Genomic DNA, 25,630 nt, shown 5'->3' with positions numbered 1-25,630 from the left:
CCTCCCTCCCTTTCTCTCTCTCAAAAACAAACAGTAAAAAAAAAAAATTAATAAGAAATAAATTCCAAAGACTGAAATCATAACAAGTATCTTTGCCAACCCCAACGGTATGAAATTAGAAATTAACTGCAAGAAGAAACCTGGAAAAGCACAAACATATGGAGACTAAACAATGTTACTAAACAATCAATGGGTCAACAAAGAAATCAAAGAGAAAATAAAAAACTATGTTGAAACAAATGAAAAATAGAAACACAACTTTCAAACCTATAGAACACATCAAAAGCAGTTCTAACAGACAAGTTTATAGCAATCTCAAGAAATATGAAAATTCCCAAATGAACAGTATTAATTTACATGTAAAGAAAATAGAAAAAGAACAAAACCCCAAGTTAGGAGAACAAAGACCAAAGCAGAAATAAAATGAAACAGAGATTGAAAAACAGACAAGATCAATGAAATTAAAACCAGATTACTGAAAAGATAAACAAAATCAATAAACCTCTAGTCAAAATCATGAAGAGAAAAAGACAGGACCCAAATAAATAAATTAAACACGAGAAGCTATAACTGACACGATAAAAATATAAAGGATCCTAAGAAATTAGTACAATTACATGCCAACAAATTGGCAAACACAGAAGAAATGGATAATCATGATAACCACATAAAAAGTATGATTCTAGAAATGTATCCATTTCTTCTGGGTTCCAAGACTTGATTACAAAAAAATAATAAATAGACCGATTACAAATAATAAAATTCAATCAGTAATTTTAAAACTCCCAGAAACAAAGGTCCAGGACCAGAGAGCTTCACAGATGAATTCTACCAACATTTAAAGAGTTAGTAACTATCCTTCTCAAATTATTCCAAAAAATCGAAGAAGAAGGAATGCTTCCCAACTCATTTTACGAGGCCAGCATTACCCTGATATCAAAACCAGTCAGATATCACACACACAAAAAGAAAATTACAGGCAATATCCCTGGTGAATATAGATGTAAAAATCGCCAACAAAATATTAGCAAAATGAATTGAACAATGTCAAAAGGATCATATACCATGATCACGTGGGACTTATTTCAGGGATGCAAGAATGACTCAACATTTGCAAATCAATCAACATAACACACCATTTTAACAAAATGAAGGATAAAAATCATATCATCTTAACAGATGCAGAAAGACTGTTTAAAAAAATACAATATCCATTTATAAAAACTCTCTCAACAAAGTGGGTATAGAAGGAATGTACATCAAAACCATAAAGTCCATACATGACAAACCCACAGTTAACATCATACTCAATGGTGAAAAGCTAAAAGGCTTTCCTCTAGGATCAGGAATAAGACAAGGACTCCCCCATGCTTATTCAACATAGTACTAGAAACCTTGGCCATAGCAATTAGGCAAGAAAAAGAAAAGCATCCAAATTGGAAAGGAAGAAGTAAAACTGTTCACTACTGGAAGATAATATATTATATATAGATAATGTATACATACACAATGGAATACTCCTCAGCCATTAAAAGAATGAAATCTTACCATTTGTGACAACACAGATGGACCTACACAATAATATACTAAGTGAAATAAGTCAGACAGTAATGACAATACTGTATGATTTCACTTATATGTGGAATCTAAAAAACAAATGAATAAACAAAACAGAAATAGACTCCCATAGACATAGGAAACAAACTCCTGGTGACCATAAGGGAGAAGGTGAAATAGGGAGCAGATAAAATAAGATTAAGGGGAGTAAGAAGTACAAACTTCCAGTTATAAAATAACTAAGTCATGGGGCTGTAATGAACAACATAGAGAATATAGTCAATAATGTTATAATAACTTTGTATGGTGATAGATGATAACTAGACTTATCACGGGTGCCATTTTGTAGTATATAAAAATATCTAAACCTTATGATCTACAATACCTAAAACCAATAGGACACTGTATGTAATTATACTTCAGTCAATCAATCAATCCTCAATTAGATCCATTCTTCCATGGGGGAAAAAGGAATCAAGTTGCAGAAAAGCAAAAGATCACTGATGAATGACTCAGCCTCACTTTATTCACTGTAAGAAGTGAGACAGAGGTCTTAAGTCTTGTAAGAAAGCAAAGACTGCTTCTTACCCTCCCAAAAATGCACTACAGAGTAATATAGTAAGATTAACAGTTCCTTAAAATAAGATTTTCAACAAAAGTACAATTAAAGTATAAATTCTTCCAGGCAAGTGTTAATTTGTCTAACTAGTATGAGAGACTTTTTTCTTTAAATTATAATAAAGTAATAAAGTCTAAGGTTACTTTTCAATATAGTCAGTGGGGAAAGAAAACCTGAAATAAAGCACAGAACTGAAATATTCTTTAGTTTTACTACAGCTCAAATCAATTTTACCTGAATATATAAACTGGAAACCGCCTCATAAAGTTGTTCAGTAATAATGCAAACAAAACTGTAAAGAAATACTGGCCAAAGGTTCATTAAACAGTTATCATCATTGAAAAACAAAAGCTTACTGGGAAGTCTTTATCCAGTTCATTTATCTGAATAGCAAAATTATCTGGAAATACTCCTTCTCTCCCATTAAGTTCACCCTTCCACCAGCCAGTTTCTCCAGTCTCCTATAATGCAAATGAAAAATCAAATAATTATATTAATTTTATATTATTTAAATATATATTTACTTATTAAACATTATATAAACTTATTTATATAAATACTGTAAACTATACACAAGTATTATATTTAAAATTGAAATATAATAATAAATATAACATTCACAATGCAAAATATTATATAATATTAATAATAGGTGTTATCTTTAAATAAGAAAAAAGTTCACAACAAAATATAAAAATACTGAATTCCATTATTTTTACAAGAAAAAAAAAGGGTTGGGGAGCTTGGGTGGGTCAGTTGGTTGAACGTGTGACTGTGGCTCAGGTCATGATATCACAGTCTGTGGGCTCGAGCTCAGAGCCTGGAGCCTGCTTCAGATTCTATGTCTCCTTCCCACCCCTCCCCAACTCCCACTCACATTCTGTTTCTCCCTCAAAAATAAGCATTAAAAAATTTTTTTTACGAAAAAGAAAAAAAAAGAGTTAAACAGATCATAAGGTCCTCCCTAAAAAGCACATATTACCCATACATTACTTCCAGCAGTAGTTATAAAATTGGGATTTTTTTTTTAATGAGTCAAAAATTTTAGGGGCACCTGGGTGGCTCAGTTGGTTAAGCATCAACTTTGGCTCAGGTCATGATCTCACGGCTTGTGAGTTCGAATCTTGCATCGGGCTCTGTGCTGACAGCTCAGAGCCTGGAGCCTGCTTCAGATTCTGCGTGTCCCTCTCTCTCTGTCCCTCCCCACTCACGCTCTATGTCTCTCTCTCTCAAAAATGAATAAACGTTAAAAAATAAATAAAAAACAAATGAGTCAAATAATTTTAAAATTTGGTTTATGAGGATAAAAGGTTTTCAGCGAAGAGAAAGGACAAAGTGCTGAGAAGAGGGTGGACACAGACTATGACTTTCTAACCTGTATCTTACTTAACATTCTTAACACTTTATATACCAAAACACAATCATATTATTCATTTCTCTAGAAATTAACAAGTTATTCTACAATTCCTTCTAAATACCACCTGGCCATGAGAAATAAGGTGCAACCAGTCCAAAACTGTATGGATATTAAAAATTACATATACTAAACCATCCGATAACAAAGTCAATTTAAGACAGGGAAAATTTTTCAGAAATCGTGCTATATAGTCATTAACAAAAACTGTATTTTATTTATAGTTTTCTTGTATTACGGATAGTTACAGGGGCACCTGTGTGGCTGAGTCAGTTGAGCATCTGACTTCAGCTCAGGTCGTGATCAAGCGGTTTGCAAGTTTGAGCCCCACATCAGGCTCACTGCTGTCAGTGCAGAGCCCCCTCTCTCTGCCACTCCCTCGCTTGCACTCTCTCAAAAATAAAACAATAACAACAACAAAAAATAGTTAAAGGATTCTGCCCAGACCCAAATACTCCTGGGCTTTTTCTTTTTCCATAATTTATTCTAAGTTATAAAACTACTTAACTCTTTGAAATAGCTGCATCATTTTCCAAACACAGTATGGTCTCATAAACGTCTACAATATTGATGGAATTGTTTCCCTATTCATTTTTTTTTTAATTTTTAAAGTTTATTTTTGAGAGAAAGAGAGAGAGGGAGAGAGAGTGTGGGTGTGAGGGAAGGGCAGAGAGAGAGAGAGAGAGAGGAAGAACATAATCCCAACCATGCTCCCCTGTTGTCAGTGTAGAGCCAGATGCAGAGCTCTATCCGATCCCATGAACCGTGAGATCATGACCTGAGCTGAAATGAAGAGTCAGACACTTAAACGACTGAGCCATCCAGGGGCCCCATTCTTTTTCTTGTTATATTATAAATGATACAAAAAGCATTAGATGCAAAAAAAATGTAATGGGGTAAACTAGGAAGTGAGAACAGAAACTTAGAGGAGCTGGGGCTAGAGAGAAAATATAACAGGATGGCAAAAGTAATCCCCAAAACATCAATTATTATACAAACAGACAATAAAAATCTACTCAAAAAAAACTTTCTGAGAATTTACCATGTGTCATGTTCTCAGGACACAGAAACAAGACAAAATCCCAGCTCCTCCAGAGCTTACATTGTACGGGGAAATAGAAGAATGAATAAATTAAATAATTCACCAAACACCTGACAAGTATCTTACCTTACTTATCAAGTGGATTATTTCTCCCTCTTTAAAAGAAAGCTCATCTTCATTAGTACCTTCATAGGCAAATAATGTTCTACAATATTCCTTAGCTAAAATAAAGAAAGTAAATAATGCAGATTAAATAAATTGGTTCTTTTAACAATACTTATTAAGCCTCTACTTTGTGTTAAAAAAAGTACACTAGAAGCTGTTAAAGATGAATAATGTCGGCCGACACTATATACTGAATTAAGTAACAATTTCATTAATTCACACTTTCAAATAGTTCCTAGTGCTAATATGTTCTAGGCGCTGGTTCTAACTGTAGGGAGATACATCCGTGAACAAAGCACACTGAACTCTTTGACCCTGCAGTGCTTACCTCTAGTAGGATCTAATACTCTGATCAAGTAGTACAGTGTTGATATACAGTTTCAAAAAATCTAATAATACATTTGAGCATGCTTCTTTCCCAACATGAAAATTTTATTCAAAAATTTACCTTTAATTTTACTTTCCGTGTCTGTTTTTGTTATCTCCACACTCTGAGTTTTGGATCCTACTGACTGTATAATTAAGGGCTAGAAAAGAAAAGGATGGTATCAACTATTTTAAGTGAGAATTAAGATAACAGTATTAAACAAAATTTTCATTTGCAGTAAGCCAGCCTTCCCTAATGGTACTTACAGCCAGGTTAGTAATGTGACTGAAAAGACAGAGATAACAAAACTACTGAAATGATAGCTCAGAACTTCAAATTTTTAAAACTTCCTATCTTAAGAATAATACACATTCTGATACCCATAATACCCATAAGTGTCACTTAATGTTAAACCTCCAAAATAAATAAAAATAATAGCACCTGAAAATGTACTGAGTAGGAACTCCTTAGCTAAACACTTTACATACCTTATAACTTAATCCTCTGAATAATCTGTATAAAGTAAGCATTATTATTCGTTCCTCTTACAGACTAGGAAGCAGTTAAGAAACCTGCCCACCTTAACAGTAATTTAGTAGTGGAGCCTGGATTTGAATTTAGTAGTGAGCCAGAGGAAGTCTGACTGTAGAAAGTGGGCTTTTAAACCACAGCACTAAACTTGGGGATAGAGAAAAAAAAAAGAAAAAAAAAGGTCTTTATACTTCATTGCTGCTATCTGAATGAAAACACCTAGGTAATGTTACCACCCTTACAACTATAGTCAGTAGAAAATTTTACATTGTAATTGACTAAAGTAAGTCCTTCATACTAGTGTTTTCCTTGACTTCTCTCCCCAGAAAGAACATTACTTTTGACCTTAGCTTTCATTAGTTAAAAATCTAAATATACTACTAACTTACCTATCACTGTGTGTTCTGTTTCTCTTTTAAGATACTCACTTTAATTTTTCACAAGTCTAACCATCATTTCTTCTAATCTGATATCAATCACCTACAAATATAGCAAATGTGCTCTCTATCAATTCCTGGATCAGTGATCAAAAAGCAAGGCTTGCAAGGCTCTCAAATAGGGTGATATTTGAGAGGACTCTCACTAACAGTTAGTCTTGAGTAGTGAACATTGTAAGTGGCAACTGAAAGAGTATTAGTGTAATCATTAACTAAATAAAATTATTCGTTATGAATCATAAGCTTTAAAGTTAGAAAGGAGCCCCAGATTATCTAATGTCCTTCATAATGCAAACAGTGCTTCTCCAGCATCCCTGGCTATTATATGGCTGGCTATACAACCATTCCAAAAACCACAAGAATTCCAATCTTTACCTTGAATCAAGGTATCAAAACCAAGAACCAATTAGGCCCCATAATCTTACTGCCACAGTCTCAGAGCTAGGAGAGGGTAGGGTAGAAAGTACAAGTTCTCTTTCCTGAACCCAAATCATTATTACATGAAAATATATGTAGCAAACTGGGAAAGAAAAAATATGTGGAAACTAACCATTTTAGAAGAAAACTTGAGAATATATTTCACCAACCAAATCAGTCTAATAAGTGAAATATAGCGGAACTAGGTAAGTAAATACTGAAATACTTTCAACTCTTAAAACTTAAATACAGACATACAACTGAGAACTAAAATGAAACAATGCCCTAAAAGTCAACAGGAAAACCTCTTAACTGAAGTACTCAATCTGTACCTCTAAGGTGTGAACCTCAAAAAACAGCCTTGAAATTCATGTTCTAAAAATTGTAGCTCTTTTCCCCCAAAACAAAACATTATTAGTTTATTTCAAAATCTGTTACTAAAGGGGTGCCTGCATGGCTTGGTTAGAGGATTGTACAGCTCTTGATGTCGGGGTTGTGAATTAAAACCCAACACCTGGTGGGAGATTACTCAAATAAATAAAACTTAAAAAAAAAAATCTTTGAAACCTATTATTAGATGTTATAATTTATGGTACATTCATTTTGATTTATTTCATAATGCCATCAAAATGCTAATGAAAAACAAAGTTCTCCATACATTTAGAGGAGAAGCAAATTTCACCACTGCCAACAATCCAGAGGAGAGTTAAGTAGTGCCTAATTAACTTAATACCTCATTGTGAATCCATTTTAAAATGACCCATCTTAGGCCTATTTCAAATTTAAAGAAAAAGTATGTAATTTTAGCTTTAAAAAAAGGCAAAAAACAAAACAAAAAAACTCCTGCCCTTTCCATTTTTACCTATGGTAACTAAAAACTTAGAAAAGTTGGTATTAATACCAATAAACATTCTCATTTTATAAGAATCAAACATAAACATTAATCAGTGTAATGCTGAAAACAGTTTCTCACAGTCGTCTCAATCATAACCAATTATTAGCAATTTCAAAAAAGGGTGTGTAACAGAGTTGCAAACTGACTTACACCTTAAAAAGTGCTTCATGAGAGAGTTAAGTAGAGTTAATCTAAGTTCACCATTATTACCTTTTCTGTTTTCTTTTCTTCTGCTTCACTGCCAGATGTTCTCGTCCTCAGTTTCACAGAGCCTTCTTTAAAAATGTCTCCAAATCCAATTCCTCGAATTTTCTTTGGCTGTGTGACTGATCCCAGTGCAGCCTCATTCCCACTGCCCAGAGACGCTGAGGGTGAGGTAGGCCCAGCGAAAACATTTTCTGAAAGAATAGTTTGCTTTTGAAGAATGCAGAATTACAAAGATCGTGATATTTCCCTCCCATATTGTTTACATCCTATGCCTAATTAAAAATGATAAAATAAAGTTAAATGACAGAGTACTAAAATATCCAAAAAAGTAAGATACGCTTATACTGCATTTTTTGGATACTGTTTAAGATGGTATCAATTTTAGGTATATTCAATTAGTAAAATGCTAATTAAGAAATGAAGGGGGCGCCTGGGTGGTTCCGTTGGCTGAGCATCTGACTTCAGCTCAGGCCATGAGCTCACGCTTCAGCTGGTGAGTTTAAGCCCTGCACAGGTTCGCTGCTGTCAGGCTGTCAGCGTAAAGCCTGGTTCTGGTTCAGACCCTCTGTCTCCCTCTCGGCCCCTCCCCCACTTGCACTCTCCTAAAAATAGACAAATATTTTTTAAAAAAAGATTAAATGCTTGATAGGATTCAGTATTTTGTGTGAAGACTTTTGATAATGAATTCAAATTTCTTCATATGCTACTCAGACTTTGTATTACTTCTATTTGTTGAGAAGTTGTACTATTCAAGGAATTTTTCCATCTAAGTTATCAAATTCATGAGTATATTTTTTCATTATCCCTTTAATGTCTGATCTGTGGTGACATTCACATCTGGTTATTAATCAGACAGTAATATTTTCTTTTTTCTTCAATCAGTCATTGGACCTTTATCAATTTTGTATCTTTTCAAAAAACTCAACTGTTGATCTTCTTGAATGTTGGCTTGTTTTTTATTTCATAGTTTCTTGCTCTCATTTCCTGCTCCAAATTATTTCAGGTTTACTTTGCTCTTCTTTTATTGATTTCAGATAAAAACTTAGATCATGGACATTAGTTTTTTCTTTTCTAGTATTAGCATTGAAAGCAATAAATTTCTCCATAGGTGCTGTTTTACCTGCATTCCACAAATTTTGATTGTTTCCATTTTTTTCATTTGAAAAACCAGTTTTTTCCCTCACAATTTCTTCTTTGACCCACAGGTTACTTACAAATATTGTTTAGTTTCCAAGTAACTGAGGATTTCCCAAATATCTATTACTAAAATAATTCCATTGTATTCACAAAACCTACTTCATAGGACTTGAAATCTTCTAAGTTTTCTGAGACTTCTTTGATGCCCAAACATTAAGGGTGTATCTGGTAATATTCCATGTACTCTTCAAAGGAATGTGTATTCTCTTACCAGGGTAACTATCCATAAACATCAGTTAGATCCACTTATTCGATTATTCGAGTTTTCTACATCATCACTAATTTCTATCAATTAATGAGAGAAGCATGTTCAAATCTATGTGCGGATTTGCCTGTTTCAGTTCTGGCAGTCTCTGTCTCACGTACTTTGAAGTTCTGGTATTAGATTACACATATAGGGGTGCCTGGGTGGCTTAGTCAGTTAAGCATCTGACTCTTGATTTCGGCTCAGGTCACGATTTCACAGTTGTGAGATCGAGTCCCACATCAGGCTCTGCACTGAGTATGGAACCTGCTTGGGATTCTCTCTCCCCCCACCTTTCCCTTCCCCTCCCCTGCTCTCTCTCAAAATAAATAAACATTTTTTTTTAAATAATGCAGTTTTAGAATTGTTACATAATTTTTATGAATTGACTCTACCATTATGAAATGTTCCTTTTTATCCCTGGTAATATATTTTTTTCCTGAAATACACTTTGACATTAATGTAACCATTCTAGATTTCTTATGCTTTGCACTGAATTCCCTTTTTCTTCTTTCGTTTAACCAGTACCTTAATATTTCAAGTGAGCTTCTGGTAGGAAGCATATTAAGCATATTATCCAGTCAACTGCCTTTTCAATTAGAGTTTTTAGAGAACTTAATTTTCATGTAATCACTGATGTGGTTTAAATCCATTATCTTGCTATTTGTTTTCTATTTACCCAGTTGATCTTTGTTCCTTTCTCTCTCTTTTTGTTTTGGGTTGTTTTTTGCTTTAACAATAGACTTTTATTTTTTTCATTTTGGGAGTTTAGAAGCCAGATCAGTGCTGGCATGTTGGGTTCTGGTGAGATCTCTCTTCCTGACTTACAGATGGCTGCCTTCTCACTGTGCCCTCATATGGCCTTTCCTCAGTATGTGCACATAGAGACAGCGGGCTCTGTTGTCTCCTTTTTTATTAAGATATAACTGACATATAACACTATATTAGTTTTAGGTGTACAAATAATGATTCCATACATGTATGTGTGTGTGTAGTGAAACGATCACCAGTCTTAACATCTATCACCATACAGTTATAAATTTTTTTCTTATAACGAAAATTTTCAACATCTTCTCTCCTATGAATTTTCAAATATACAATTTTATTAACTACAGTCACCATACTCTGCATTACATCCCCAGAACTTATTTTTATATATAATAAATTTATATATATATGTTTATATATAATTGGAAGTTTGTGCCTTTTGACCACCTTCACCCATTCTGCCCATCCTATACCCCTTGCTTCTGGCAACCACCAATGTTTTCTGTATCTCTAAGTTTAGTGTGTTTTTAGATTCTACATCTAAGTGAGACCATACAGTATGTGTCTTCATCTGTCTGACTTATTTCATTTGTAAGTCATCCATGACTTATTTTGCTTATAAGTTTTATCCATGTTGATGCAAATGGTAAGATTTCTTTATATTGTGGCTGAATAATATTCCATTGTGTATATATAACATGTTCTTTTTTTAATTTAATGTTGTTTTTTTTTTTTTTTTGATAGAGAGCACACACGAGAGTGTGTGCACAAGAGTGCATAAGCAGGAGAGGAGTAGAGAAAGAAGGAGAGAGAGACTTCCAAGATCAGCGCAGGGCCTGATCTCACAAACTGCAAGATCATGGCCAGAGTTGAAAACCGAGAGTCAGATGCTCAACTGACTGAGCCACCCAGGTGCCCCATAATACATTTTCTTTATCCATTATGTAAATAATGCTGTGATGAACACAAGGGTGCAGATATCTTTTCAAGTTAGTGTATTACTCTTCTTTAGGTAAATGACCATAAGTGGGATTGCTGGATCACATGGTAATTTTAAGTTTTTGAGGAACCTCCATACTGTCATAGTGCCTGTGCCAATTTACATTCCCACCAACAGTGCAGGTCGCTTCCCTTTTGTCCTCATCGTCACAAACATTTCTGGTCTTTTTGATAACAGCCATCTGAACAGGTGTGAGGTGATATTTCATTGTGGTTTCGGTTTGTACTCCTCTGAATATTAGTGATGTTGAGCATCTTTTCATGTATATATTGGGCATCTGTACATCATCTTTGAAAAAATACCTATTCAGATCCTCTGCCCATTTTTAATGGTTTTTAGTTGGATAAGCTCTCTCTCTCTATATATATACATGTGTGTATATATATATGTATATATATATGTATGTATACATGTGTGTATATATATGTATATATATGTACATATATACACATGTATATATATGTATATACATATATACATATATACACACATACATATATACACACATGTATATATATGTACATATATATGTACATACATATATATATATATGGAGATTAATGTCTTCTAAGATAAATGATTTGCAAATATTTACTCCCATTCCATAAGCTGCCTTTTCATTCCGTTGATGGGTTCCTTTGCTGTGGAGAAGATTTTTAGACGGATGTAGTCCCATTTGTTCATTTTTGCTTTTGTTGCCTTTGCTTTTGGAGTCAAGTCCAAAAACTCATCTCCAAGACTGATGTCAAAGAGCTTACCACCTAGGTTTTCTTCTAGGAGGTTTATGGTTTCAGGTATTTGTTGAAGTCCTTAACCCATTTTGAGCTGACTTTCGTGTCTTTTTTTTTTTAAGTAATTTTTACCACTTCATTTTATTATTTATCAGCTATTCCTCATTGTTTTACTTTCTTAGGGGTTGCTCTAGCTTTATAATATGCCATCTTTAACCCAACAAAATCTACATTCAAATAACACTATACCACTTCACATACAATGGGCACATTTCCATTTCATCTTCTGTGTTTAGAACTACTATTGTCATACATACATACCTATATTTTACTTCTACATTATGTTTCCCATGATATATTATTTTGTTTTAAATAGTCAATTATCTTTTAAAGAAATTTAAAAATGGGAAACTTTTATGCTTATCCACATATTTACCTCTATTTTTGTCACTCTTCATTCTGCTTATATAGATACAAGTTCCCATCTAGTATCATTTTACTTTTTTCCTGGACAATTTGCTTTAATTTTTCTTTAGGATGCATTCTGCTGGTAATGAATTCTCTATTATTCTTTGGCTGAAAACTTTTTTTAAAACAGGTTCCACGTTTGCCCAGTGCACAGCCCAACACGGGGCTTGAACTCAGGACCCTGAGATCAAGACCTGAGCTGAGAGTAAGAGGAAGACACATAACCGACTGAGCCACCCCAGGTGTCCCAGGCTGAAAACTTTTTTACCTCACCTTTATTCTGAAGAGTATTTTCACAAAAATAGGACTCTAGGTTGACCACTTTTCTTCTTCCAACACTTCAAAGATCTCATTCCATTACCTTCCACCATACTTAGTTTCTGATGATTATCTGTGGATTTTTATCTTTTTTATTTTTAAGTTTATTTATTTTTAGAGAGAGAAAGAGAGAGCGGACTTCTGTGTGACACAGGGAGAGAGAGAATCCTAGGCAGGCTCCTTGCTGTCAGCGCAGAACCCAACACAGGGCTCTATCTCATGAACCGTGAGATCATAACCTGAGCGGAAATCAAAAGTTGGATGCTCAACCGACTGAGCCACCTTTCTGTGGATTTTTATCTTAATTCTTCTCTACTTGAAGTGCCTTTTTCCTCTAATTCCTGAAATTTTCCACTTCACTGTTTATTTTTAGCACTTAATTATGATGTGCTTTTACCAGCCCTGGATTGTATGGTTACCCTTTTTGAATTTGTGGATTTATAGTTTGCATCAAATTGGACATATTTTAATATCTTTCTTCAAATATTTTTCCTGACCACCTTCTCTCTCCTCTTTTTCTGTAACTCTAGCTATGTATGTTAGACTCTTCAAAATTATCCCAAGTTTTTTGCAGTCTTTATGCTCTTTGTGCTTCACTTGGGATGCAGTCTACTACTACATTCTCAAGTTCGATCATTTTTTTCTTCGTGCTCTACTGGCAAAATTCCACAAGAAGGAATTCATTTCAGACATTGTGTATTTTGTCTCTAGTAGTCAGTTCCATTTGGTTCTTTTTTTATATCTTCTATTTCCCTCCTCATTAAGCTCACACTTTCGATTACCTCCTTGAGCATGCTGAGCATTTTTTTTATAGTTATTTTAACATTCTTGTTGCCAACTCCATCATTTGTGGTCCACTTTCTATCAATCAATTTTTCCTCCAAATTGTCACATTTTGCTACTTCTTAGATATATAGCTGGTATTTCATTTTATTCAATGTCAGTGAGTGCTAGATCTTGTTCTAATCCTTTAAAAACCACTGGTTCTCAACCTGGGGTGCTTCTGTACCCCAAGAGATACGTAGCAGTGTCTGGAGACAATTTTAGTTATTATAGCTGAAGAGTGCAACTAATATTCAGCAGGTACAGATCAGAGATGTTTATAAACATTCTACAATGCACTGAATAGACCCCAAAAGCAGAGCTATCCTGCCCAAACGTCATTAGGGACAAAGTTAAGAAACCCTATATTAAAGAAAACTGATCTTTTTCCAGCAAACAGGTAAGTATCTGCATACCAGTGTGAAGCTTTTTCAGGGTAGACCTAGAATAGCTGCTATTTGAAAACCCATCTACTCTCATTTCACCCTTCCACTGAGTTACCCATGTATTCAATGAAGTCTCTCAAAACCAAATGGAGAGAATTCAAAAATTTTTGACCTTGTTTAAATTCTGGGAATTATTCATGTTAATCCCCAGTAATTACTACTCTTCACAAACTGTTCACGTCTAACCTCACCAGGCCGCACCCCATACAATGACAGATTGGTATTCAGCCAAATACTCAAGGTAACTCTGTAATCACATTGCTAGAGCACTTTCACTTTCACTTCCTCTCTCCCTCTCTCTCCCTCTCTCCAGGTAATCAGTTCCACAATTCTAACTATCTTGGCTTGGTTGAACTCTAATCTCTAACTCCTCAACAAAACTGACAACCTTCTGTTGAATTTCACTCTTCCTGCACTACAGTCCAAATATTACCTCCTGGTAGAAATTCAGGACAATGATAGGGTTTTCCTTATTTGCCCTTTTCTCAAGTATCTCATTCCTGTGCTGCCTATACTCTGAAAATACTTGGGTTTTTTGTTGTTGTTGTTGTTGTTTTTGTTTTGTTTTGTTTTGTTTTGAGAGCACGAGAGAGAGAAAGCACATGTGAAAAGGGAAGAGTGGCAGAGGGACATGAGGTGGAGGGGGAGAGAGACAGAGGAGGGGGACAGAGCAGGGAAGGAGAATCTTAAGCAGGTTCCATGCTCAGGACTAAGCCCAATGCGGGGCTCAATCTCATGACCTTGGAATCATGACCTAAGCCGAAATCAAGAGTTGGATGCTCAACCAACTGAGCCATCCAGGCGCCCCTGAAAGTACTTGTTTTCAATAATTTGTTCAATTTCCCAGTTTTTAAGGTGGGAAAGTAATTCCACACTGTCTTACTCCCTCACTGCTAGAACTGTGGTCTAAATATTGTAATATACAGCTTCAATAACCAGTCTATCAGACAAAACAATATTCAGACAGAATAGTATGAGGTACCTACTGAGAGGCCTTTTAAAGTGAAACAATCTATGGTATTAATAAACCATACTCTGACAAATGCAACTTCATCAAATGATTTTAAGGTGCAATTTCCAGTTTTTAGAATTATGACCAAAAGTGAAAATTTTCTTTTAAATTTAGTGACTGTAAACTTTACAGGAGTCCTTAAAGCATATCATTAAAATAAATGCCTAGATATTAAAAGTTATCTAGTACTAATAGATAGGCTGATTGCTTTCACCTCATTGAAAATTGTCAAAACTACTATATTATTAAATCAATGGTTGGAAGGCAGTATAGTATAGCGATAAAGCACATGAACTTTAGAGTCAAACCTTTTTTTTTAATGTTTATTTATTTTTGAGAGACACAGACAGAGCATGAACGGAGGAGGGTCAGAGAGAGGGCGACACAGAATCTGAAGCAGGCTCCAGGCTCCGAGCTGTCAGCACAGAGCCCGACGCGGGGCTCGAACTCACGACCGTGAGATCATGACCTGAGCCGAAGTCAGATGTTTAACCTAATGAGTCACCCAGAAGCCCCACAGAGTCAAACCTGCCTAATTCATATCACCTCCTCTACTATATGTGCCCAGTGTCTTCACCTGTAAAACAAGACTCTCATAAGACTGCTATGAGGATTAAACTGATTCCTATAAAAGTGCTCGACAGTGTCTGGCTCAGTGGCTCTTATTTTTAATGAGTTTAAAGATGTATTACTGAGCACCATTCAAGTTAAGAGACAGCATGATAACACAGAACAAAAAACAAAAGGGAAAACATCTTAAACACAACAAGGAAGAATGGAAGGAGAAGGGGAGAGGAGAAAGGAAGAAAGGTATATGGAGAAGGGGGTTGGGTGTGAACAGGAGGTTTTATAACCAGAGAAAACAGAAATCTTACCAAATGCCTATATACTTCATCTGTCAGACTGTCCTTGAATTGCTAAGCTTGTAGAAAAATTGTATCTACATTTCACGTGTGCCACTGTCAGAAAACGTAACAAGCAAGTAAGTCTTCCTATTAAGCCTAAAACTCTCTCTTCCTTTTGTATTAAATCTCTATAGCAAAAGCCACTTAATGGCTTATACCTCCAAATAAAGTGACTTAAAATAACCAAAAGTCCTAAAATATAATTGTTGGGGAAAAAAAAAGGAATCTTTATGTGAGCTGTACTGAGTGCTAAAGAAAAGTAAAACAAAGTAGAAACTTGATGAAAATACAAAGCATTTGATAGAAGCAATCCAAGTTCACTTTTTTTTTTTTTTTTTTTTTTAGAGAGAGAGCATGTGAATGGGGAAGAGGGACAGAGGGAGAGAGGGAGAATCTTAGGCAGCCACCACACCCAGCATGGAGCCTGACATGGGGCTCAATCCCACAACCCTGGGATCATGACCTACAGAGAAATCAAGAGTTAGACGCTAAACCGACAGAGTCACCCGGGTCCCCCGGCTCACTATTACACATTAAATGGGGAACTAATGTAGAGTATCTTAAAGTAAAACATGTAAACCAAGTAGGACTTAGAATCTAAAGTTGCTAGCATAAATCCCCCCTCTTTTTACTCCAAAGAATATCTTTCAGCATTATTCAAAGATTTTGAAAATAATCCTACATTTCCTAAGAAAATGTTGTGTGTGTTTTAAATAGTTAAAATCTGTATTCCTTAGTTCCTAAAGAGAATCTTCAGAAACAGCATCTGGCTATACAAAGACTCACAATGTATTACCAGTAAAAGTATCAAAGCCCCACAACAATTTTCCTTACAAAGCTGTTCACTGGGAGTTGTTCAAGGTGAATGCCAATGTGGGAATACAAACACCAAAGCAAGTGTGCACCACCTTAAACCCTGCAGGCCAAGCTGCAGACCACCAAATTTCCCTCCACCACCTTTGGCACTTCCAGCATATACCCCATTCCACAAACATCCCGTGCACTAGCAACAAGCACTATCTTCTTTTCCAGAGCCCAAATAATCAAATGAAACCTCTGCTGACTCCTTCTAAGAGAATGAACCCTCCCTACCCATAAGAAATCAGAACTTCTAAAGAACAACCCATCAGGGTTTCTTAACCATTTCGTGTCATGCGTGCATCTAGTAGCCCGAACCCAGAGGAATGTGTGGCTCAAAACATTGAACTGGGAGGACCCTTTTAGTTTCCTCAAAATTCTGACCTCTCATTTTTAGCATCTCTCCTCTTTCATAGAAAAAAAACAAAAAACAAAAAAACTCAGACATCTCTCCTTCAGTTTCCCGGCACTAATGCTGGTGTCTCTCCAATCAATTGAGACTAATCATGATACCTACGGTGAGAATCTCACTCCCTCTACCTTCTGGGCAAATCCTGTTCTGGTGATCAATCCCATTCTTCTGAATTTGCATCTTCAACTCCTCCCTCTCCACTTGTTCTTTGCCACAGAATATATGTTGTTCTCAACTGCTGCACTGCTTTATACTTACTCTCTCCACTGCTTCCCCACCCAATCATCTTTCTTTACTGCCCTTAGGCAGGTCATGAATGATCTTTGTCCCTAAATCCAAGATTACATTTTATTTATCTTACTTACCTTACTTAACCTCACAAGCAGCATCAGGCAATACTGCCTATGTCCTCCCTGAAAAACTCTCCCCTTGACTACTGCACACTCATGGGTTTCCTCCTGGCTCTCTCTCTCTCTGTGTGCCTTCTTGGTCTTCTTTTTAGTAATTCTATCTCAGCTAATACCATGAATGTTGCTATATAGGATTCGATCCAAGGCTCTTTTCTTCACTCTAGACAGTCTCTCTAGGTGATCTCATCTAACTCCAAAGCTTCTGCAAAGGCTGTGCAACAGGAATGTTCCTTACATCTTTAAAACTGTAAGGAGACCAACATGAACAAAGGGGCGAGTTAAATAGGAGGCAAAGAGAGGTAGGGGGAGGCATATGTAGATGCCCAGTCACAGGGCTTTGTAGCCAATTTAAAAAGACTCTGGCTTTACTTTAAGTAAAATATGTACCTACTAGAAGGTGAGCACATTAACATTCAGGAGGCAGGTAACAGCAAATAACAGCCTACTACAATTGTACAGCAAAAAATAACTTATACCAGAGTAGGAGCAGTATTTAGCAGGTGACAAAATCAGCTAATGAATGTGAGATTAAAAGAGTTAAAGATGAATCCAACTCTTTGGTTTAAATAAAAGAAAAATGGAGTTGCCATTAATTCAGATGAGGAAGACAGTATAGATCAAATTTAGGTGCAAGGAAAAGAAGAGATGATCACTTTGACCACCTTAAGTTTGAGATGCCTATTAGACATCTAAAGGGAGATTTTTATAGGCTTAAGGCAGGGAGGAGACTCACACACAGTAGAAAATACCAGAAGCTATAGTCACTGGCTTTATAGAATAAGGGGGGATATTGAAATCAAGTCCTACTTAGCAAATTAAGTGGAATGTAAAAGATTACAAAGGACATCTAACAAAAATGGTTAAGTATATTTGACAAAATGAAAAAGGAGTCATTTCATTTTATAAAAATGGAAACATAACACTTCCATAGAGAAGCAAAGCTTTTCCTGAAATTGATTATCAGAAGACACTTATCTTGAGACTTTATAAAGAAATCAGCAAGTAATAGAATAGATTATAAACTTACCACATTCCTATAAAAAATGTAATAGTGACTTTCTTATATCTTTTATTCTACAGTTCTTCAATGAAAACTGAGGACATAAAAATAAACTGCCCATGACCTGCCTACACTGTCTTGAGTCAGGATTATCTTCTTAACATTAATAGCTGGAGTTCAACTGGCCAAACCAAGAAGACCACCCCATATATTTTAGTTTATTAAGGAGAACAGCTTTACTAAATGTAAAGGGGTATAAGGAGAAACCACATAAACTAATCAAATGTGCTGGATATGGCTTTTCAATACTATAAGCAAAAAATAACATTTTGTAATGTAGAGTATAAACACAACATACATACCAAATAAGTAAAACAATAAAAAGACTGTAATAATACCAATTACAGAGTACATTACATTTCGTTAGGACATAGGAATAGTGGATCAATTCTTCTAATCATAATGCATAAGATGGAACTCTTAAATCAGAACTTAAAAGGACTATATTCTTTTATCACTAGAGGTTTCTAAAGTCCTTATAAAGCACACACTCCTTGGCATTCAAATCAATATTCAAAAACTTTCTGTCCTAAAAGTTAGAGTTTTTTAAAAAATGGAATTATAGTGTACTTCAACCACTGACTTCCCACCCCATAATCACAAAGCTCCACATTTAGAATGTGATGTTATTTTAAAGGGGTTAAGCAAGCAAGGAAGTACATTTTTAGCAGATAAAATTCTGCAAAGTTACTAAAATTCAAACAAGGCTGAATGGTGCAAGAAAGTACCCAAAGTACTTATAAAAAATTATAAATACAAAATATAAAATATAATAAAAATTTAAATTGTCCATCTTTTGCTGGTGGCCCTATATGGACGTAAACTTTTGCACATATTTTAAGGGCTGAGTTTCCATGGCATCATACACATCATTTCACCATAAGCTTTAATTTGTAACAAATTTTAATGTTAAAAATAAATATCAGAAAATCCAGTTACCTATGAAACATAAGAAACAATAACACACATAAGAAGTAATTCAGGGGATAGTGTTAAGTAACAACTGTACCACTAAATTTAAGCCAGATGCTTTCAGTATTTGTTTGTTCTCTAATGGTTTTTACACATCCTTAAAACATAAGTCCTGACTTTAGAATACCAAGTATTCTCAAATAAGTGTAACATAAAATATCTGTTTTCTATGACTCTTCTATATCTTCCTATCTCATTGATTTTCTATCTTTCAATGTAATCAACATCTGCACTGAAACAGATTTCAGCGTCCCAACCCCACCGCACTCCAACTCATAGCAATAAAAACTGCTCTGCTTTACACAACTTTATCAGGTCACTATTCAAATACAATTGACTCCACATTTAAAAAAAATTTTTTGAATGTTTATTTATTTTTGAAAGAGACAGAGCGCGCATGAGCGGGGGAGGGGCAGAGAGAGAGGGAGACACAGAATCCGAAGCAGGCTCCAGGCTCTGAGCTGTCAGCACACAGCCTGATGTGGGGCTCGAACTTACAAGTCGTGAGATCATGACCTGAGCCGAAGTCGGACGCTCAACCGCCTAATCCCACCCAGGTGTCCCACAGACTCCACATTTTTTTAAACAGGCAAATTAAAGGAAAGAATGAGGTAAAGAAGTGAAAATAAAACAGTGTGGTAAGAAAAGTACTAACATCCATTATGCTTCAAAACTTGCCGGGTACTATGCCAAGTTTTCTCTATACACATAATCTGAAAAATGAGGACATGCTAGACATACATTTTCTAAAGGACACTAGACAGACATTGACCAAAAGACAAGTTTTTAAAGGATTCAATTATTTGTTGCTTCAATTCATGCAGTTTAGAGTACAGCCTTAGAGAAATTTAGAATCTTAAAAAGTTCATTGCAAAGTTAAGGAGAAAAAATACATCCAAAGAACACTTAGAAATGGGAGGCAACCTAAAAATGGAAATTTGCACCTTTCACAAGGCTACTGGCCATCACCATTTCATACTAAATACCCATGAAGTTAGTGTTCTTTTCATTAATTTTTTATTACATGTACAAAGCTAAAAAGTACACTTCAACACCTTTAAAAGCCCGATGAGTCTTTGTTTTTAGTTTATTTACTTTTTGAGAGAGACACAGAGAGACAGAGAGAGAGAGAGACAGAGAGAGAGAGAGAGAGAGAGAGAGAGAGAGAGAGAGAGAATCCCAAGCAGGCTTCACACTGTCAATGCAGAGCCCAATGCGAAGCTCGAACCCACAAATGGTGAGATCATGACCTGAGCCGAAATCAAGAGTTGGACGCTTAACCGACTGAGCCACTCAGGCACCCCAAAAGGCAATGAGTATTAAATAAGGGATTCTAAAAAGATAATCAATGATAGTATATGTGGCGGCTGTATTCTTATTTACATTTGGCGTCTCAGCTTGTAGAAAAATTTATATATCCCTGCTCTGTTTGACTTAGACATGACCATGGCTGTCCAATACAGTATTAGTGGAAGCAATATGTGTAAATTTGGAGCAGAAGCTTTAAAAGCCATGCTCCTTTTTCCCTGCCTTTGCAAGCATTAAGCCATAGGTCAAAGAGCAGACTCCATCAGTTTAAGTCCCTACATAACTATGTCTTTAAGCCTCCATGATTTTTAGGTTGTTTTCACTGCAGCATATTCTGAAAAACATATTATGCTACAGTTTATTTAAGAAAGAGGGGAATAGACAAATACATGTTTTCCTGTGTACCTGCATAAACACACACTGGGAGGATACCAAGAAAGTACAAATGCTTGCTATATGGAGCAGATGAGAAAAACCGGGTAGATGGAGACAAGTATTATAATACACTTTTTTTTTTTTTTTTTTTTTTTAAAGAACATATAGGGGAGTGTGGGTGGTTCATTCAGTGAAGCATCCAACTTCAGCTCAGGTCATTATCTCGCGGTTCATGGGTTCAAGCCCCACACTGGGCTGTCTGCTATCAGCACAAAGCCTGCTTCAGATCCTCTGTCCCCAGCCCCTTCTCTGTCCCAACCCACTTATGCATGCATACTCTCTCTCAAAAATAAAAATTTTTAAAAGAAAAAGGTTTTTATATTATAATGTACATTTTTATGTACTAATTTTTGATATTTTTTTTCTATTTTTGAGAGAGAGAGAGTGCACAGGGAGGAGCAGAGAGAAGAGGGGGACAGAGGATCCAAAGCAGGACCTGCACTGAGAGCAGAAGAGCCCAATGTGGGGCTTGAACTCACGAACCATGAGATCATGACCTGAGCTGAAGACAGACACTCAACTGGCTGAGTCACCCAGATGCCCTTACATACTAATTTTTGAACCAAGAGAATATATCATCTAGTCATATGTGTGTGTGTGTGTGTGTGTGTGTGTGTGTGTGTGTGTGTATACGTATGTGTGTATATGTGAACTATGTACCACATGAACTAATAGGTAAAATTTTATTCATATCATTATATGTATACTTTCCAGAGAGTGTACAGCTTTCATGTGCTTCTCAAAAGTGAACCAAGAAACATGAAGAAAGCAATACTCTTGCCTAGAGGCAATAATCACCCTCAAATGCTGACTGATCAACCCCTGATTTTAAAAGCACAACGCTTCTATGCAAGTAGGCGAACCAACTGTAGCAGAGATTCATCTACTTTCCCTAGAAAAAAACAGTACCATTATCTTCTGTTCCGGAAAACAGATGACATCATCAACTGGAATGAGGGCTACCTGCTCCATATATAAATTATGGAGTTTTATTTATACTATTTTTCCTCAAAGGGCTGGCACTATAAAAAGGCACATAAGTGACATGAGATAAAATATAATACTCTAGAGTAAAAATTAAACAGCTCATAAGCTATTCACTTTTTGGACCCTTCTATAGTCTCTGCCCATAAATAGCTGCCTATAAATAGCTGATAGCTTGGGGCGCCTGGGTGGCTCAGTCGGTTAAGCGTCCGACTTCAGCTCAGGTCACGATCTCACGGTCCATGAGTTCAAGCCCCGAGTCGGGCTCTGGGCTGATGGCTCAGAGCCTGGAGCCTGCTTCCAATTCTGTGTCTCCCTCTCTCTCTGCCACTCCCCCGTTCATGCTCTGTCTCTCTCTGTCTCAAAAATAAACGTTAAAAAAAATTTTTTTGTAAATAATAATAAAAAAATAATAAAAAAAGAAAAAGAAAAACAAAATAAATAGCTGACAGCCTGCTGGAGATGGAAGTCATAAACATGTACAACGGTCGTGGGTGCCATGATAAAAGTGTGCATAGACTAGTCAAATGTACTTCAACTTCAACCAGTGTTAAAGGTTAATTGCTTCAAGTTTTGCACTCCTTGCTTGCTAACCTAAGTCCCTTGATTTGCAGAACTAACTTACTTTGAGATTTGCAGACCACTGACCTTGAGGAGTGAAGGGACCAGAATATAAGGCCTAACTACATTCAAAAACAACTGCTGCTGCTGCCAGCAAGTCTGTTCAGGATCATGTCCACATATGACTATACTGCCTGGGCACCTGCTTCTCCTGCAGGTTGCACCCCCGCCCCTCACTTTTTTCCATGCCTTCCCCTTTAAAACTGTCCAGCTTTGCCTGGATGGGGAAGATGGTCTTTGAGACATTAATCCACCACCATCTTCCCAGGTTGCCAACTTCCTGAAAAAGCAACCTTTCCTTTCCCACCACCACTTGTCTCCTGAGTATTAATTTTCGAGCAGTGATCAACCAACAGAGTTTGAACGGATCCTCTGTCCAGTAACATCTTCAACAAATACTGCTAGGAAAATTAGATATCCACATACAAAAGAATGAAGTTGGACATTTGTCTGAAAACCATACACAAAAATTTACTCAAAATGAATTAATGACCTAAATGTAAAACCAAAACCTATAAAATTCCTAGAAGAAAATACAGGGGGAAAGTTTCATAACACTGGATTTGGCAATGACTTCTTAAATATGATACCAAAAGCACAAGCAACAAAAGAAAAAATAGACTACCTACATTAAACTTAAAAACTTTTCTACAACAAAGAAAATAGTCAACAGAATGGGAGAAAATAACTGTACATCATATATCTGATAAAGAATTAATGTCCATAATAAAGAATTCCTACAACTATAAAAAATAATAATAATAACCTGATTAAAAAACAGACAAGGGGGGCGCCTGGGTGGCTCAGTCGGTTAAGCGGCTGACTTCAGCTCAGGTCATGATCTCACAGTCCGTAAGTTCGAGCCCCGCGTTGGGCTCTGTGCTGACCACTCAGAGCCTGGAGCCTGTTTCAGATTCTGTGTCTCCCTCTCTCTCTGACCCTCCCCCGTTCATGCTCTGTCCTTCTCTGTCTCAAAAATAAATAAACGTTAAAAAAAAAAAATTAAAAAAAAAAAAAAACAAACACACAAGGAACTTGAACAGATACTTCTCCAAAGATGATACACAATGGTCGACAAGCATATAAAGATACTCAACATCAGTAATCATCAGAGAAAAGCAAATCAAACTCACAATGAGATAACATCTCATACCCGTTAGGATAGCTAATATCAAAAAACAGAAAGTGTTGCTATGGATATGGACAAATTAGAACCCTTTACACTGTTGGTGGAAGTGTAAAATGGGGCAAACACTATAGAAAATTATATTTAGCACTTCTTTAAGAGATTAAAAAAAGAACTATATATAATCCAGCAATCCCAATTCTGGGTATGTATCTGAATTGAAAACAGGTCTCAAATATCTGTATGCCCATGTTTTAGCAGCATTATTCACAACTGCCAAGAGGTGGGAACAATTCACACATCCATGAATGGATGAACAGCTACACAAAATGCAGTACATACATACAACAGAGTATTATTCAACAAATGAACTTTATGCTAAAAAATGATCAAAATGATAAGTTCCATATGTTTTTTACAACAACCATTTTCCAAAAAAAAAAAAAGTCCATATAGAGGAAAACAAGGGCAAGAATGATTAGAAGGAAAAACACAGAAGTTTAGAACATAACATCTTCTAAAAAAGTTGCAGTCAGAGCTACATATTATATTTGCTTTTGTTGTTGTTTTAAGACAGCACACAAGCAGGAGAGGAGCAGAGAGAGGAGGAGGGAGGAAGAAAATTTTAAGCAGGCTCCACCCCCAGGGCAAAGCCTGGCTCAGGGCATAACACTGGGCTCAATGTCATGACCTGAGCTGAAATCAAGAGTCAAACCTTTAATCAAATGAGCTACCCAGGCACTCCCAAGCTGCATATTTTATTTCTAATATTTCCTGGAACATTTCTGAGAAGACGAAAACCTACAAAGTAAGTGACAAACAATATATTCCGTTTAGAACTATATTTCACTAGTACCTCTTATACTCAGATCATTTTACTCTAGACTAAAATGTACTAAAATTTGAGTTCATATCTTGTCTCATCACCCAGAGGCCTGGACCTTAAGCTTCTGGACTGCAGAGGGGATTCTGTGCCCTCACAAAACCAAACTAGCACTTAGCACACAAGAAGCTTAAGAAACATTCACTGATTAAACTGGCCTCTACCGCTTCCTAAGGTCATATATTTTATTCTAAAAGTAAGATTAGAGTTAAAACTACTACTGATTTTTTTTAAAAAATGTTAATGTTTATTTTTCAGAAAGAGAGAGAGACAAGAGTACAAGCAGGGAAGTTGCAAAGAGAGAGAGGGAGACACAGAATCCAAAGCAGGCTCCAGGCTCTGAGCTGTCAGCACAGAGCCCAACGTGGGGCTTGAATTCACGGACCGTGAGATCATGACCTGAGCTGAAGTCAGATGTCTAACTGATGGAAGCACCCAGGCGCTTATTAAAACTGAGCAGAAATAAAAGTTCTTTAGAGAAGAATGTCAAGTAATAAACAAAGATGGGATGGTGGAGTTAGAAAATCATCATTTTGCAACTATCGAAGTAATAACTAATTCAGGCAAAATTTATCCATGGATGCTTAAACTGTTGGGAGAAGTTTGATGAGGAAACAGGATATTTACAAAGTCTCCAAGTATCTCCCCACAAGACACTTACCAATTATAAAGGAAAAAAAAGTACATTTACTGGCAACACAATTTGAACCAAGGAATCAAATTTCACATCACCAAAAATAAAGCACACAGACATCACGTGCCTTCTGATACAATGCAATGAGATAGCATCATTTTGTAATTCTGTCAATAAAATACACCCTAAAACTAATGATGAGGAATCCGGAGAAAAGCCCAAACTGGGATCTACTATATAAAATATCCAGCTTAAACTCTTCAAAATTGTCAAGAAAAAAGTAGAGAAAACCTGGGAAACAATTCTCAAGAAAGAAACTTGAGAAACAAATTCCCTCCATGCTTTTCCAGAAATATGAGAAAAAA

General features: G+C 36.0%; 1 protein-coding gene across 1 annotated transcript in view; it reads right to left on the bottom strand.

Moving 5' to 3' along the window:
* CD2AP (CD2 associated protein) overlaps positions 1-25,630 on the bottom strand; it is a 141,700-nt gene that overhangs the window by 45,082 nt on the left and 70,988 nt on the right. The window contains exons 6-9 of the mRNA XM_047858581.1: positions 7,655-7,842; positions 5,246-5,324; positions 4,759-4,853; positions 2,533-2,637 (exon numbers count right to left, since the gene is read on the bottom strand). Of these exons, the coding sequence (XP_047714537.1) occupies positions 2,533-2,637; positions 4,759-4,853; positions 5,246-5,324; positions 7,655-7,842 (467 nt within the window). The remainder of the gene's footprint in view (positions 1-2,532; positions 2,638-4,758; positions 4,854-5,245; positions 5,325-7,654; positions 7,843-25,630) is intronic.

The sequence above is a fragment of the Prionailurus viverrinus genome, chromosome B2 (assembly GCF_022837055.1).
Source record: "Prionailurus viverrinus isolate Anna chromosome B2, UM_Priviv_1.0, whole genome shotgun sequence".
NCBI classification, from domain to species: domain Eukaryota; kingdom Metazoa; phylum Chordata; class Mammalia; order Carnivora; family Felidae; genus Prionailurus; species Prionailurus viverrinus.
The sequence above is the reverse complement of the archived record's forward strand: the minus strand, read 5'-3'. Positions and strand labels throughout refer to the sequence as shown.